The following is a 15,242-nucleotide window of genomic DNA, read 5'->3' as shown; positions in this document are numbered from 1 at the left end:
TGAAGTGTTTGGCCTTTGGCAGTTTTTCCCTTTGAAAACTCCACACACACACATCAGCAGGTGGCTACTGCGCCCAGCCTCGGTGGCCTCTTCAGATGAAATAAAATAACCCATGCTTTGCCCTCCAGCACCACCAGCCCCCCAGCCCCTCACTCTGCCTGGGATTTTGGCTCCAGCACCACCTTCCTGATGGGCACAGGGAGCCTTTGCAGCTCCTGTGTGCTCTGAGCTTCACTCATCAGGGAGCTACAGCTTCACAGGGTGAAAAAGGATCGTAAAATGAACCTGATTTTTTTTTCCCTAAATAGTATTTTAGGGCGAGACAAGTCTTAAAATTGTCTGGTTTAAATTTTAAAATCACTTGTGGAAAACTCATTCCTGCAGGAATGTTTGCATTCCTGGCAAACCCTGCTGCCAGTCTTGCAGGAGCAGCCAGGTGAGCTCTGTGATGGGGAGGCTGTCAGGGTGTAATTTGGTTTTGTGTGGAGCAGGACCAGCCTGGCAGCTCTGCAACTCTGTTTCTGCATCCTGCCCTTGACAGCAGCCCCATGCTGAGGTGACAAGGAGTCTCCCTAAAAGCAAAATTTAGGATTCCTAATGGGTTAGGATTCCTAATGTCAGATTGCTGCCTTCCCTCTCCCTCACAGACTGGCATCTGTCTAGGAGGCAAAGTTGACTGCTGGTCACTTCCTGCTCAGTGTGTCCAAAACCAGTGAAAACTCCTTCAAATGAGGAAAATGTCCATGTTTCCCTTTGGAGCACTTCTGCTCTGCCTGTGGGGAGCAGACTCTGCTACAGCAGAGACCTCACAGCTATTTGTGGTTCAGACCTAACCTCTGAGCAGGCTCAGCCCCTCTCTCCCAGTCACCAGTCACCAGTTCCCAATGTGGGACCAATTTCCCAGTGCCTGCACACTGGCCTGGCCCCAAAGCTCCTCCTCTCGGCCATTTGGGATTTTTCCACGGGCTTTTGCTGCCACCACGTGGAACTGCTCAGTGCAGCGTTAATTATTCGAGTTAATTGCCAGTGCATCCAGCCATGTTCGAGGACTCGGCCTCACCTGCAGCATTCCATTTCTGCTGGCTCTTGTTTACAGCTTTTGGCTCATTCCTGTTAATAAATTTTTTTAATAATCTCGATGGCTACAGTGGTGTTTTGATCCCTGGAGGGATGTAACAGCCATGTGGATGTGGCACAACTGTTGCACTAGGGTCTTAAATCGAAGTGACTCCAATATTCCAAAGAAGGGAGCAGGGCTGAGCAAAGTGCAGCACATTTAAATATACTCCAGTTCCATTGGGTAACCACTAAAATTTTCAAGTCAGTCTGTGGTGTTACATGTCACCCATGGAAACTGTGAAAAACAGAAGCAAAATACCGACTTTTCAAAACTTTATTTACCTGTAAGGTACAAAATTGGCCTTATATAGAAGGCAAAGCAGAGGTACAGCAGTAGAGCATTTAAAAGTAAGGCTGGACTTGAGACTGGGAAAACATTATAGGAGTAACTTGTTATCTTCAACGGAGCTAAACAGAAAAATTATTTAAATTCTCCATCTACACATTGTAGCACAGGAGTTCAGAGTGTAAATCCCTTCATTTACCCACACTACTACACCCACCACCTTGCCACGACATCCACCTTAAACTAACCCATGAGGGAGAGTTAAGCTCGGTGAATTCTTTCCTCCAGCTCGTTCTGCAGCCGCTTCTTAGTGCTCTAAGAGCCGCCTCGTTGCAGAGCAGGAGCAGCAGCGCTTCCCCGCGGGGCTCAGCCCCACTTACCGCAAACACAACAGGCGTTTCACACCGCAGTTAACCGGCCCAGCCCCGGGCCTGCCGCAGCTCGGCACGGCAGCTCCGCGATGCAGCCCCGCCGGGTCCCGCGCCGCGATCTCAGGTTGCCGCCGAGCCCTGAGGGGAGAAGCAGAGCGTGAGGGGAGCAGTCCGCCCGCCCGCCCAGCCGGGCCGCGGATCGCGCGGACCTCAGCCGTGGCTGCTCAGCAGGGGCTGCGGCCGCCCGCCGCCCTCAGACGAGGTGTCAGAAAGGTAAATGTGGATCATCACCGGCCCGCCCTCGGTAATTTCCCCATTACCAGCCCCGCTCCCACCTGCCCAGTCCCCACCGCACCTTGAGCCAGAAAGAATGCACATGGTGTGTGCTACATGTTTTATAGCCTCTGCGACGCCGCTATTGGTCAGCATACTCTGGGCACAGCCAATCGCCAGCTGTTGGCGTGACCGCCGCCCCGCCCCTCCCAGCGCTGATTGGCCGCCGCTCTCCTCCTTTCCAATAGCAACGCGCAGCGCAGCGTGGCCCGAGGCGTCAGTTGCCGCCACCTGATTGGTCGCTGCAGGAGGCCGGGCCGAGCCAGTAGCAACAGGGGTTGTAGCATGGCGTGACTGTCTGCGAGGGCTGCTGGGAGTTGTAGTCCGGGCGGCGCGGCGGTGCGGGAAGGAAACCGTGCACGGGACTACAAGTCCCGAGGAGCGGCGGGCGCGGCTCTTCCGGGCCGGGCGGCAGCGGGGAGCAGGCCGGGGCGCGATGTGCCGGGACCGGGCACCGGCGCTGCGGCCGCCGCCGCCGCTGGGAGGTACGGGCGGGTCGGGGGGAGCCGGGCGGGCCGCGCCGGGCGGCTCCGTGAGGGGAAGGGCCGGGCTGGGCCGGGGGCGCCGGGCCGGGAGGTGCCGGCGGAGGCTGCCGGGGCTGGCCGTGCCCGTGCCCGCCGTGCCCGGGCTGCCAGCGGCTCTGCCGGGGCGCTCGCAGGAGCTCGAGTATCCTCTGCGCTCTTTGGTCCCGCTGAATCCCGGCCGGGGCTCGCTGAGCGCCGCCGCTGCCCTCCCGGAGTGCTCGCTGGCTCTCACCGCAGGCTCCGCTCAGCTTTGTCTTTCTCCGCTCAGTTTTGTCCTTTTCTGCTCCATTCCCTGTCCGCCCGCGGCTCGTGTTGTTGCTGGTTCCCTCCTAGCCTCGCAATAACCTCATTTCCTGGGTTTCGGTCCCACAGCTCACAGAATGTGGGATATCCCGGGTAGATCTCCGTTCTGTCCCACAACGTTGGTAGGTCTGGGTCAGGCAGTGCATTGTGAGTTGTGCGATCCTCTCCTCGCTTCAAACGAGCTCTGGGCTCTGTCCCTCCCGCTGACAGACACTGTCAGACACTGTCAGATGCTCTGCTCCTGTCGGATCCCTGAGCTGCTGTGCTGGAAGGGCAGCAGGGAGCATTTCCTTTGGGTTCAGCTTCCTTTCGAGCTCTGCTGGGCTCAAACACCACCGCTCTGTGCTGCCGGGGCTGTTGAGTGTCACGGGAGCTGTGTTTGGTGTGTCCCTAACCTGCCACATCCAGCCTGTTGTCCCTGCCAGGGTGTAGCTGTGTGAAGAACTGTGACCTAGCAGTTGTTTTTTCCACTTTGGCAGCGTTGCTTTGCCTTTGTTTCAGTCCCAGCGCTCTAATTTCGCCTCCCTGTGCATTTTCCCCCAGGGATGTGTTTTCAGCCTGTACTGAGCAGTTGTTCCTCTCAAACAGCTGCTGCATTTTGGCCTCGAGTGTTTGTCTGTCAGTGGTTTCAGCTTCCAGCCACAGCGAGGATGGAGAGGGTTTGGGGGTGAAGGATGATTCCAGAAATCCCTTGATGAGTGAAAGTAGTGTGATCACAGAATCCTAGAATTGTTTAGGTTGGAAAAGACCTCTAAGGCCATTGAGCCCAAGCTGTGCCTGATCCCAGCCCAGAGCACTGAGTGCCACATCCAGCCATTCCTTGGACACCTCCAGGGATGGACACTCCCTGGGCAGCCCCTTCCAATGCTTAACATCCCCTTCCTTGAAGAAATTCCTCCTGACGTCCAATCTGAGCCTCCCTGGCAAGGAAGATTCCTAAAATCATGCAGGAAGCTGCAGGAGCAGGTCCTGTCTGCAGTCTGCTGGATTCCCTCCAGGTCCTGGGGTCCCTGTGTGGAGCAGAGAAGGTTCAGGATGAAGCCATGCAGAAAGTTGGGGTTTGGTTTGTGTGCAGGTGACACTGCCCTGAGGGAGGGAATGCTTCACCTGGTGGAAGTGGGAAACCTGAGCCAAAGTGGTGTTTCCAGTCAGGGGGTGCTGGCACCTTCACTGCTGACACTCACACAGGGGTTTTCATGATATTGATTGCACTCAAGGAAGAAAAAAATCCTCCAATCCATAGTTTTCAGGTGGTTTGGTTCCCTGATCTGGGGGATCCCAGGGTTGGCCCCCACCAGACCATTCCAGCTGCAGCACAGCCTCTGATGGCCTAAAGCCACATGTGAAGCACCACATGGAAATTGTGTCCCCTGGCTGTAGTCAGCCCTTCCCTTCCCAGGGCTCCACAGTCCCAAGGTGCTGCCAGAGCTGCAGGGAGCCCTGCAGGCTCTGGGATGTTGCTGAACACCACGTGCTGGTGCTGGTGCCAGCTCTGCCCTGCACCTGGGGATGGTCCTGGGCAGTGCTGAGCACTGTGCAGCCTCAGTGGGCTTCAGCCATGGGTCACCTCGAGGGCTGAGCATTCACCTGTTCCCAGGGACCTTCCAAGCCCTGCTGGCTCTGGCTGTGGGATTTCCTGGAGTGTGACTGTACCTGTGTCACAGGTTATCTCAGCCAAGCCCAGGTGTGCCAGGAGGAGGGCACTGGAGAGAAAATCCTTCCTGGATTCCAGTACTCAGATTCTGTGGCCATGTTCAGTGTGTTGGAAGTTTTCCCTCCTGGTTTTTATTCCTTTTGCTGTTCCTTCCCTGCCTGTGCCCTTGCCATGGGCATGGTGAGGCACACACTGGCATGTCCCTGTGCCCGGGGGTTGGATCAGGGGATGTAGTGGCAGCTGGGACAGGGAAGGAGGCAGCTGGTTGCTCACAGGGGTACGTGTCACCTTTCTTTGGGATCAGCAAGTCCTCCCGCAGCCCAGGGCAGCAGCACCCCAAATTACCCATTCAGGCTGCTCCTGCTCTGTCTTCAGCACAGCCCAAGCTCAGAGCTTCACCAGTCACCTTCCTGCTTTTAACGAGGTGTCCTGGGGCTGCAGTGGGGCAATGCCTCTCCTGGGAGAGCCTCAGCTGTGGGAGGGTTGTCCTGGCAGTGGAAGTCCCCCACCATCAGTGTCTGTATTTCGGGTGAGTCCTGCTCCCCAGCTCTCCCTTTTCGTGGCTATTCTTAGCTAACTGGATTTCCCTGGATTGTCTCTCCAAGCAAAGGCTGCGTTGCTGTTTGTTATTCAGAGTTCTGAATAGTTTGAAACTCTAAAGAGGATGAGAAACTCAAGCTCCGCTTAAAACAAGCGAAGGACTTTTCTGTCTCTGGAGCTTTGTCCAATCAGGGGAATAAATCCATGTGTGCTAAGAGAGGGTTGTTTTTCCTGCACTAAACTGAACCCGGAGCAGCCGGGGCAAAGCTGGGAGGCAGCGTGGAGATTGGCTGAGCTGTGGGATTTTCCAGCTGGATTTACATATCGCCCACTGCTCCGCATGCCTTTGTGTTTACATCACTGGGGAGCGATCGCACACTGCATAGCGGAAGAGGCACTTTGGCCGAGGAAAAGCCTGTCCACAGCTCAGGAACTGGGCATGGTGGTGGCATCTTGCCGGGCTCCACCACTCCGGGATGGCCATGGGTGAGTTTCCCCCGAGGAGAAGTGTTTGCTCCGGGTGCTGGGTGTCAGGCTGTCGGCAGCATTCCCGGGGAAGCTGCTCTGCTTCAGCAGTGAGGGAGGAACTGTTCTCATCCCTCAGTGGAGAGCAGGAGGCACCTGGAAGCCAGCACCAGTTTGGAAGTACCAGTTTTGGGTACCTGTGGCCTGTCCAACAGCTGGAGCTCTTTTATGCTGATTTTATGATCCTTCAGAGTGGCCTTTGCAAGGCTGTGGAATGCTTGATTGCAGCAAGTGTGCTCTGAGGTTGTTCCTGCTGGTTTCAGAGGTGGGAAATCCTCGATATTTCTTAGGCAGAGTTGTGAGGAGAGGTGGTGTCCTGCTGCCTCCCCAGGAATTCTGAGTCACCCCAGGGGAGAGAGTTTAACCCGTGGTGTTTGGGGGCTGTGGGACACTGAATGGTGCTTCTGTCTCAAGGCTGTCAGTAGATTTGCCATGGTGGAAGTGTCCACATCCACTGATTGCTTTTGGAATCAAGGACTTGGTGCCTGTTTCTCCCAGCATCACTAGTTTGATTGGTGAGTGTTGGTTGTCTCCGTGGTGCCTCCTGCTTGTTCTCAGTGGCAGAGTCCAAGGAAACTGTACAAGAAAAGAGCAGGTGACTGGGATTTGCTGGATTTTTCTTTCTGAAGAAGATGATGCATTTCAGCTGGATCTTTGAAGTATTCCAGTTGCATCCAGGAGGCAGAGAAGAGTGTGTGTCATGAGGTGTCAAATCTTTGGAGGATGTTGGGGGGAACAGGGGGTGGAAGTGATGCTTGGTGCTTTTTGAGTCATGGTTATGGGCTCAGCTTTCCTATGACTTTAATCTGGAAGAATCCCATAGTGTGATGGGGTGGTTACATCTTTCCAGAGGATGCAGTGCAGCCAACCATGAGGCAAAGCAGTTGGAAAAGGCCTTAGCCATGGCACAGGAATCAAGGAGTGAAGGAGTAAGGATTGCTTTGGATCTGGCAGGACTCCAGGAGAGCAGAATCCAGGTGAGACAAACATTCCTCTGGCTTCCTTGGGAGAACAGAGACCAAATTTTTCCATCCCCCAGGCTTTGCTGCTGACCTGCCATGACTTCAAGGGTTTTCAGTTGAGTTCCAAGCCCCTCTATCTAGCAGATTTGCAGCAGGGAGACCAACAGCAGAGCTGAGCCAGCCCACAGGACCCCGTGGGGCCTTGGCAGCCACTTGTTCTCTCTGTGAAACAAGTCTGAGGAGCACCAGTGAGCACCAGTTGTGGTGTGAGTGGCGTAGGTGACTGTTCTCAGCTTCTGAAGTGTGATATCTTTCATCCAGATCTGCCTTGCTCAGAGTTGGCCGTTCCCTCCTGAGCAACTGAAGCAGGACTGAGATTTTTGCCTTGCAGGGAGAGGACGTTGTTGGTTTCAGGGCTCGGTTGGGGTTTTATTCTTTTTGCTTCACCAAATCCGCAGTTTAACAATGTGATGGTCTCAGAAGGGGTCTGTTCTTTGAGGGAGGATGTGGAAGAGCAGAAGCTGTGAGAGGCACAGCATGCAGCTCTGCAGTGGCAGGGCCAAAATTTAAAGCACCTTTTGATTAAGGTCCTTGTGTGGCAGAGCTGTGAATGTTGCTGTTCCTGTGCACAGGACAATTTCTGTTGCAGGGTCAGAACTGTTGAGCCCTGGGCTGCATAACAAAAATGGCCTTGTAGGTGGATCCTTCCGGGTTACCTGAAATGGAAAAAAAGCTTCAAATGTAGCTTTTGTGTCATGGAGTGGCATTGAATATTGGCCTCTGTTCTAACTTCTAATTTCGTTTTATTTTTCTGGGAAAATTGAGATGTTTCATTTCACCAGAACAATCACTTTTGATCCAGCTATGGGAACATTTGAAAGTTACAGCTTCAGGTTTTTAATAAGAAGTATTACAAAAATTCTTCTATCCCTAGGCTTCATTATCCTTTGGGAAAAGCACCAAATGAAATGCTTTTCCTTTCTGAACTCCATTTGTTCAAAGGCATGGCAGTGTTCAAACAGCTGTTGAATGTGCTCTCTCAGCCCTGCAGTCAGTGGAAGCACTGGTAAAAGTAGCAGCAATTAAAAATATCCCTTTTATTTTTATTGATGACAGCTCAGTACAATTATGATCTCAGTGTAAGACACTCAGAAAAGCTGGTGTGACTTATAAAAAAGACTTACAAACAGTAAAAAGACTGTTCCACATATTCATCAGATGGAGGTGCCGTGTTCTGTCAGTAAGGCTGAACTTCTCTTCGTGTTTTATGTCTTTCCTGCACTGACTGACATCTGAAGAGTCTAAGAAATGTCCTGCTGGGTCAGGTCTTTCAGCTCATCTACAACCTCTTTGTCCTCCTTAGTTCTGTGGGGTTTTTCACAAGTTCTTCACCACCACCATGGTATTGACTGCTCGGCAGAGCTGTGTCACCTGCAGAGGTGCTGATTTCACTGCTGCCTTTTATTCAGCATCTTCAGCTAATAAAAGTGAGCTGGAACCAGCTGACTCAGCAGTGCTGCTTGGCCTGGTGTTCCCTGAGCTGAGGAGTGACCACTGAGCTCCACTGGCCTCTTCCCATCCGGTGATCAGCTCCAGAGGTGCCCATGGAGAGTCTATCTCAGGGATCTGCTGTAGCTCTGCATTCTTACACCCTGTGTTGTACAGGTCAGACCAGATGCTGATAGTCCTCGTCACCCTGAGGTGCTGATGCTCACAGAATAGTTAATTAGCCCACAAACTCACCCTGTGCCCTTGGCACCTGCAGGCCTTGCCCTTGTCCCGTGGAGCTGTCAGGGCTTTTGTTGGAGTGTTTCCCTGGGGATGTGCCAATACTCTCAAGGATGTGTAACCCTTCTTGTTTCGAGTGCAGTGTTGTAAGCAGCTCTTGTCTTACGCCGTAAATACCCAGGCTGTGAGATAAGGGAGCTCACGTCAGCCAGAGGCTGTTCCAGCCAGGGCAGGATAACCCACGAGTGCCTTTCCCACTGGCAAACCCTTCTGCTGTGGGACAGTTTGCCAGCCCAGCGTTTCCTTGGTGAATAACCTTGGAGAGAGTTCAGTGGGCAGAGAGGAGGGAAAGGAAGAGCAGCAGGTGTAGGACAGGTCACTGAGCCCCTTGGACTGGCAGTTGTGTGAGGTGGAAACTTGCTGGTGTCCTGTTGAGGTGACTCTGTGCCATGTGGGACACTGTGGCTGCCAGCCACTCCCTGCCGTGTCACATCTCCCTGTAGGATCTGTGGCTGTCCCAGGGCACAGCCAGAGCACAAACCCCAGCAGTGCCAAGGTGTGGTTCCTGATCAGGATGTTTGTGAGGAGTGGGATGCTCCATTCCTTCTCCCCATGCCATGTCACCCCTCAAAGTCTTGGCTTTAGGTTGGTTGTGAGGATCATCAGCAGAGTATTGGGGTATCCAAGGGGATGTGTGTGCACTCTGGGGCTGAGGGGAGGGAGGGCAGACCCCTGAGGTTCTGTGCTGGTCCCACCAGACCCCAGGACTGTAATTAGCCATGGTGCTGATTCTCCTCCCAGCTTTGAGGTATTGCCACAGGCTGATCCATGGCTGATCCTGCTGGATCTCCCTTCAGTAATGGGGAGAAAGAGCACAGCTTCCCCCTCTGCAGCTGCCTCTGCAGCTACTGCTGGTTGGGTTTTTCCTTGCCTGGATTACTACAGAAGGATTTTACGGCTTTTCTTCTCACTGAGTCTCAAAAGCCTCGCGTTGATCCCTGTGGTGTGCAAATGCTGAAACCTATCCCTGCCCCCCCTCACATCTGGTTATGATCAGCTGTGGGAATTACTGAATATTGGATCCCCACAGCTTCCTTTTTCCAGGGGAGATTCCCCCTCTCTTTGTTTACTGTAAAAAACACTGATGTTGCCTGTTAAAAAAAAAAAAAAAAATTAAATCCAGGCAAGGAGAATGTGGATTACAGGCTGGCTTCCCGACACCAGCCACCCAAGAGGGACACTCATCCTCCAGGCCTGGGAGCACAGGACAGTGCAGCTGGCAAGGTTCAGATGCCAAGCAAAGGTGCAGAGATCTGGCAGAGATTTTTGTAAGCGCTGTAAGAAGCTGGTATTAATGTTGACAACATCAGCTCTTTTCTGCCTCCTTTTAAATTCTTTGATATCAGTTGGAAAAGGTTCTCAGATGGAAAGGAAGGTGTGAGGAGCTGTCAGACAATACTCTAGAGAGGTGTCTGCTCTGCTGAAATGCTCCTGACTCTGGTGGGTGCAGAGGTTTGGGCTGAAATCAGACACTGCTGTGGCAGCTGGTGTTGTGCAGCTTGGCTGATATTCTGCTCCACGTTTTTTCCGTTGCTCACATTCCTCTGGTCTCTGCTCAGAGCACACATTTGCAGGCTCCCTGCTGCTGCTGCAGGTACCTTGCTCAGCCAAGCTGCAAGCACAGGTCATGCTTATGAACAGTGACTGGAAAATCCCTGTACTCCACATTCCCTGCCTCACTATGGATTTATTGGAGGTTCCCAGGCAGGGATTGAAGGGTCACTGAGTGGCTGCAGTCACAGTTTGTGGCACATCTGACCCGATGTTTAAGGATATCACAGAACTCCTCACGCTGTCAGTTATCCCCATTTTTGTTTTTCCCTGTCTCTGAGTGTTTCCCATTGCTTGAGTCTCCATCTGTTACATCTGAAGGTGATACATACCCTGAAAATGAGGAGGGAACAAAGCTCTGAGTCTCCAGACAGCCCACGATCCTCCATCAGGATGGGCTTCCTCTCTTTCAATCTGGGAATGACTGTTTGCCCTAAAACCCAGGAGGAATATTTGATATGCAGGGTTTTCCTAACACTGGCATGGCTGATGAAGTAGGAGAATATCCCTGCTCCTGCCTTTGAGTAGTGCAGGATAAAGGGTGTGTGGGTAGGTGTTGCTGAGGTTCTCTGAAAAAGGGGTCATGGATTTGCATCCCTGGGAAGTGAATATTTCTCTATTTCCACCCGATAATGGGAGGAAATGAGGATGCTGAATCCCTTATCCAGAGGAGAGTGCTGAGCCCAGCTGTACTGCTAGATGTAGGGAACCTGTGGAGAGGAGAATTTTGGGGATACATGTTATTGGACATGAGATAACGCAACCTTGTGATGGGAAATCCCAGGAGATGCTGCAGTTTGTGCCATCACTCGTGGAAGCACTTGCCTTGCTTAATTTATGAGCACTGCATCATCTGGAGACCCCAGCTGGAGACCTCTCATCTTCAGGCTTTGTAGTTGAAGAGGGGAACCTTCAGCCTCGTGCAGAAGGGGGGAATTCTTGCCGGGAGGAAGCTGAGGGCTCCAGTGGCTCATCCAAGGCTGCCAGAGGGTGAGCAAGGCTCAGATCCCATGGGGCCATGGCCAGTGGCCCAAAACCTTTGTCTGCCCTCTTCCACCTCCCACCCTCCTGGCTCCCTCTGCTCTCTGTGCCCTCAGGAACACAGACAGGAATCAAAGGATCTGATGGCAAAAGCCAAACTTCTGGCTTGCTGGAGCTCAGCTTTAAACTCTGCAGGTCTCCCTGATGCAGCAGCACAGCTCTGCTTCATTCCTGCTGCTTTTGAGACAGCTCCAGACTCTGTGCTCAGCATCTCCTCAGGGATCTGGCATTTGCAAGCAGCCAGGACAGTGCTGTCACGTGTGTGGAAAACATTATCCAGATCTCTGGTTTTCAGATGGTTTTGGGCTTGGTTTCAGGGTTTCTGTTTGTTTGGGGTTTTTTTGGAATTTTGTTTTTTATGATTTTTGACCATAGCTGTTTCTGAGAGTTCAGACCTGAGCAGCAATTCCCTGCTCAGGATTCTGCTGCTGCTGTTGCTGGCTGCCTGACAGCTGTTGGATCTAGAGCTGCAGGGAGCACCAGGAAGTGCTGTGTCAGGGCCTTGGCCAAGCACAGCTCGAGTGTCACCTTTGCAGAGTTTAAAATGCATGTGCAGGATGTGCCAGGGCTCTCCAGGGAGGTGGGAATCCCAGGACAAATCCCAGGTCACAGCTGCATGGTGGGGTCCTGTCTCTCTTTGAGCCTCTGTGTCCCTTTCTGTAAAGTGGAGAAATCACACTGGTGTTTTCATAAAGAGCTTGGAGATGTAGGACTTGTCACCCCCAGATTAGAGAAAACTGACTGCTAGAAACACCTGAGACACTTCACCTCCCCAGGGCCTGGCTGAGCCTTGTTGTCTCTGAGGAAAACTCCTGCCTGAGCCAGGAGCATCTCTGTGGTGGCAGAGGAGCTGCAGCTCCTTCCTGAGGGTGTCCTGGCTCTGAAGGAGACTGAGAGCATCTTGTCAGATCTGCTGGGACAGCAGCATAATTGTGCCCTGAAGCAGCATTGGGTTTCAGCAGAGGTTAAAGAAAGCAAACTCCATGTGTTTCTGCAGATTATTGTTGTGAAATTCTCAACTTTGCAAACTTGAGCCTAGTGAAACAGTGGAGGGAGAGAAATGAGGCTCTTATTGAAAGATAATCATATATTTAAAAAAAGCTGAACACTGATCCTGCAGTGATTTGAAGGAATCTGACTTTGTCCTCTCCTCTTGCTTCTGAAAATCCAGGTTTATGTGAGTTTAGGTAAACACTTGGGCTTAATGCTGCAGCAGAGTGTTCTCTGAGCCCAGGAAAACACACACAGTGAGCCTAACTCCCTTTGTGTCCTTCTTCTTCCACAGAGCAAGCTTCCCATGACTAACAGATGCTGGCCTAGATTATGAGCTCAAACAAGAACGCTCGCTACAATCGTTTCTCCAGTGGCACAACAACCATCACTACTTCTGAAAACACTAACGGGGTAAGGCCACTGCTGCTGGCACAGGGAGGGGACAGGGCTGCTTTCCTGGGGGACAGAGCTGCTTTCCTGTCTTCTCATCCTTTCTTTTGAAATACGGTGTTTTCTCGCCGCTTAAAATCACACTATTCACAGATAAAAGTTGGGAATGTGCATGCAGTATTTCACCAGCTAAGACAAAGTCTGGAGGCTTTAAATGCCCTGACATTCATTTTTTTTCAATGTTTCAGACAAGAATGGAAACAACTTTTGGACCAGCCTACTCTGCTGTGACCACCATCACAAAGCGTGAGTATTTCATGTGTACAGTGTCTCCCCAAGGCACTGGGTGTGATCCCAGGGTGGTTGTTGTTGTTTTACAGATGATAAAGCTGCTGGGAGAGTCCCTGTGGTCATCAGCCAGGTGCTGAGGGGTTGGGTTTGGTGTTATGCAGCCCAAGTGTCCTGGCATGATGGAAATGAGCAGGCACAGGAATTTTGTCCCCTCAGGCAGGCTGAGCAGTGGCACTGGGAAGCCCTTGCTGAAAACAGCAGTACAACTGAGCTCAGCACCAAATCTTATTGATCCCTGTGACAATCATCGCCAATGCTGAAAATTTCCATCTTCACTCTGTGCCTGACTGTGAGTCACTCTGGAGCTTTGGTAAACCCCATGGCCATTTTTAGCTCAGAGAGGAGGGGATGCAAATGTCCCTGCTCATTTAGAATTCCTGTGCATTGTTCCTCAGAGCTCAGCAGGTGAGGGGAGCCTGAGCCTTGGCACGTGGGGGGAATGTAGGAAGAGACCTGGTTTCGTTCTGGAATACAAATAACCTTCCTTTAATAGAGACAAAAAGGCTTGACACTGATTTAGATAAGGAAATGAACATCTGCCCGAGAAAAATGTTTGGATTACATTTGTCTTGGACTCTGGTTGGTTTTGGACTCCTGAATATTTACATTCAGACTTTTATACGAGTCAGTAACATAATCTTTATACAAACATCTCGTATTTAATTTAGCATGCCTCCCCTGTGCCTCAGGAATATCCAGACCTCCCTGGATCCAGGCAATTTTTATTGGTGACTGAGATTTGTGGGAGTGTAAAGTTTCCTTTTAATAGTATTTTTAACCCATGGACCTGACAGAATATTACCTATGCTCTTTTCTGGGCAATCTCTCAGAGATCAGGGTTGTTCTACCTGTGCTGATACTTCCAGTCATGAACAAGCACTGGAGAATCCCTAGTCTTTTCCAAGAGCTACACCTACAGCTACAGAGGCTGGCCCATAGCTTGGAGGTGTTTCTGAGGAGCCTAATTGCTTATTTTTCTCCTTTAACTCCCTTTAAAGCTGACGGGACCAATACTTTCAAGCAGCACCGTCGGACCCCATCCTCCTCCAGCACCCTCACCTACTCCCCACGGGATGAGGATGATGGCATGGTAGGTGTTGCCAGGACCCTCCTGACTTAGCTGATTAGATATTTAATGAGAGGTGTCTGGAGCTCCTCTGGGCTCCTCTGCCTCCCTCATCATTCCTACATGTGCCCCAGAGGCAGGACTAGCCTCAGCATTCCTGGCTGCTCTCATGGTTGGTGCTGTGGGGAAGCAGCTCATTCTGTCCTGGGGCTTTAGGCTGGAGCTGCTGGTGCTGCTTTTCACACTGCTTGAGATGGTTATGTGGGTCCAGAGCCCAGGAACTACAAATCCCACACCCTCCTTGTGGGAGCAGGGAGCTCGGGAGGAAACAGGGATGTCTGGGCTGTGGCTGGGCCAGGCACTCTCCGTGTTGGATGGATCCCAGCTGGCTCTGCAGCCCTGGCCATAGAATCCATTCCTAGTCCCACCTCCAGATGGGGCTTCTGACCACAGGGAATGCGTTTGGAACCTGCAGAGTGGGATGTTGGGCACTATGGGCTGTGCTGGGCTTCCCACACAAGCCATTCCCATGTCTTCCAATATCTTGGTGGAAAAGCAGTTCCTGGTTTTGTATTCAGCTTTCTCATTCACTTCTGAGAAAGTTAGTTTTGGGGAGCTTAGTGATTCAACAGGCTTGAGGGTTAGCTGCTTGGAGAGAAATTAAATCAGCTAAATCAATTAAATCAAGAACAGTGACAGCAAAGAAAACCTTGATGAAAGGATGGACAGCTGAGACTGGACCTTCTCCTGTCCCTGGTGCTCCAGCCACACCTCACAACCACGAGCTCTGTTTAGTCAGGTTACAAGACCCAGTTTCCAATCCAGGCATAAATGGATCACAGCTGCTGGAGTTAGGCACTGGAGTTAGGTAGAGACTGGGGTCAGCAACACTATGGAGCTGCAGCACTTCTTAAAATAAATTTGACACCAGATTGCAAAGAATTGTATTGTCAGCATCCTGTAAAGTTCCTTCTGTTGCTCAGAGATCTTGCTGTGTTTTATGTGAGCCCGTGGGGGTTTTGTTTGTTGTTGGTCTTTTTTCTAACACGTCCTTTGAAAATTTGCCTGATGTCCTTGGCAAGTGCAGCTCTCCAGCCCACCACTGACCCCATGAGCTGGGCCAGTGTTCAGGCCACCCCTGGCTGTCAGCACAGACCTGTGGGCTGAGTGCTGGGCTCACAGTGCCCTTTTCACAAGCCAGGCAGTTCTCACAGGGCAGAGGGGAGAATGCTGTGGGTATTTTGTTTAGCCAGGTCTGATGAAGAAGCTCCCTGACTCCTTTGAAAACCCCACTGTCACAAACTGGGTGTGCAGCCAAGAGTGGGGGAGATCTCTGCTGGGAGCCAGCTTCAATCCTCTTGGACAGTCTCAGCCCACTTTCCCTGGAGTGTTAAATACTCTTTAACAAAAATAGTGAGAGGATTAATGAGTGGTTCAGAAAGCAA

General features: G+C 51.8%; 1 protein-coding gene across 3 annotated transcripts in view; it reads left to right on the top strand.

Annotated features, from left to right (window-relative positions):
* The first annotated feature begins 2,429 nt into the window (after positions 1-2,429).
* The window catches only part of TRAF7 (TNF receptor associated factor 7), a 28,677-nt gene continuing 15,864 nt past the window's right edge, over positions 2,430-15,242 (top strand). The window contains exons 1-5 of one of the 3 annotated variants that reach the window (XM_085074314.1): positions 5,397-5,616; positions 6,506-6,632; positions 12,283-12,401; positions 12,629-12,686; positions 13,730-13,821. In XM_085074314.1, coding sequence (XP_084930440.1) covers positions 12,321-12,401; positions 12,629-12,686; positions 13,730-13,821 — 231 coding nt within the window. In that variant the 5' untranslated portion in view covers positions 5,397-5,616; positions 6,506-6,632; positions 12,283-12,320. Of the gene's footprint in view, positions 2,595-5,396; positions 5,617-6,505; positions 6,633-12,282; positions 12,402-12,628; positions 12,687-13,729; positions 13,822-15,242 lie in introns of those variants that run through there. The other 2 variants (XM_085074312.1, XM_085074313.1) reach the window with 2 other exon arrangements.

The sequence above is a fragment of the Lichenostomus cassidix genome, chromosome 14 (genome assembly GCF_008360975.1).
Source record: "Lichenostomus cassidix isolate B80296 chromosome 14, HeHo_3.0, whole genome shotgun sequence".
Lineage (NCBI taxonomy): Eukaryota > Metazoa > Chordata > Aves > Passeriformes > Meliphagidae > Lichenostomus > Lichenostomus cassidix.
This window is presented reverse-complemented; position numbering and strand designations above follow the sequence as displayed.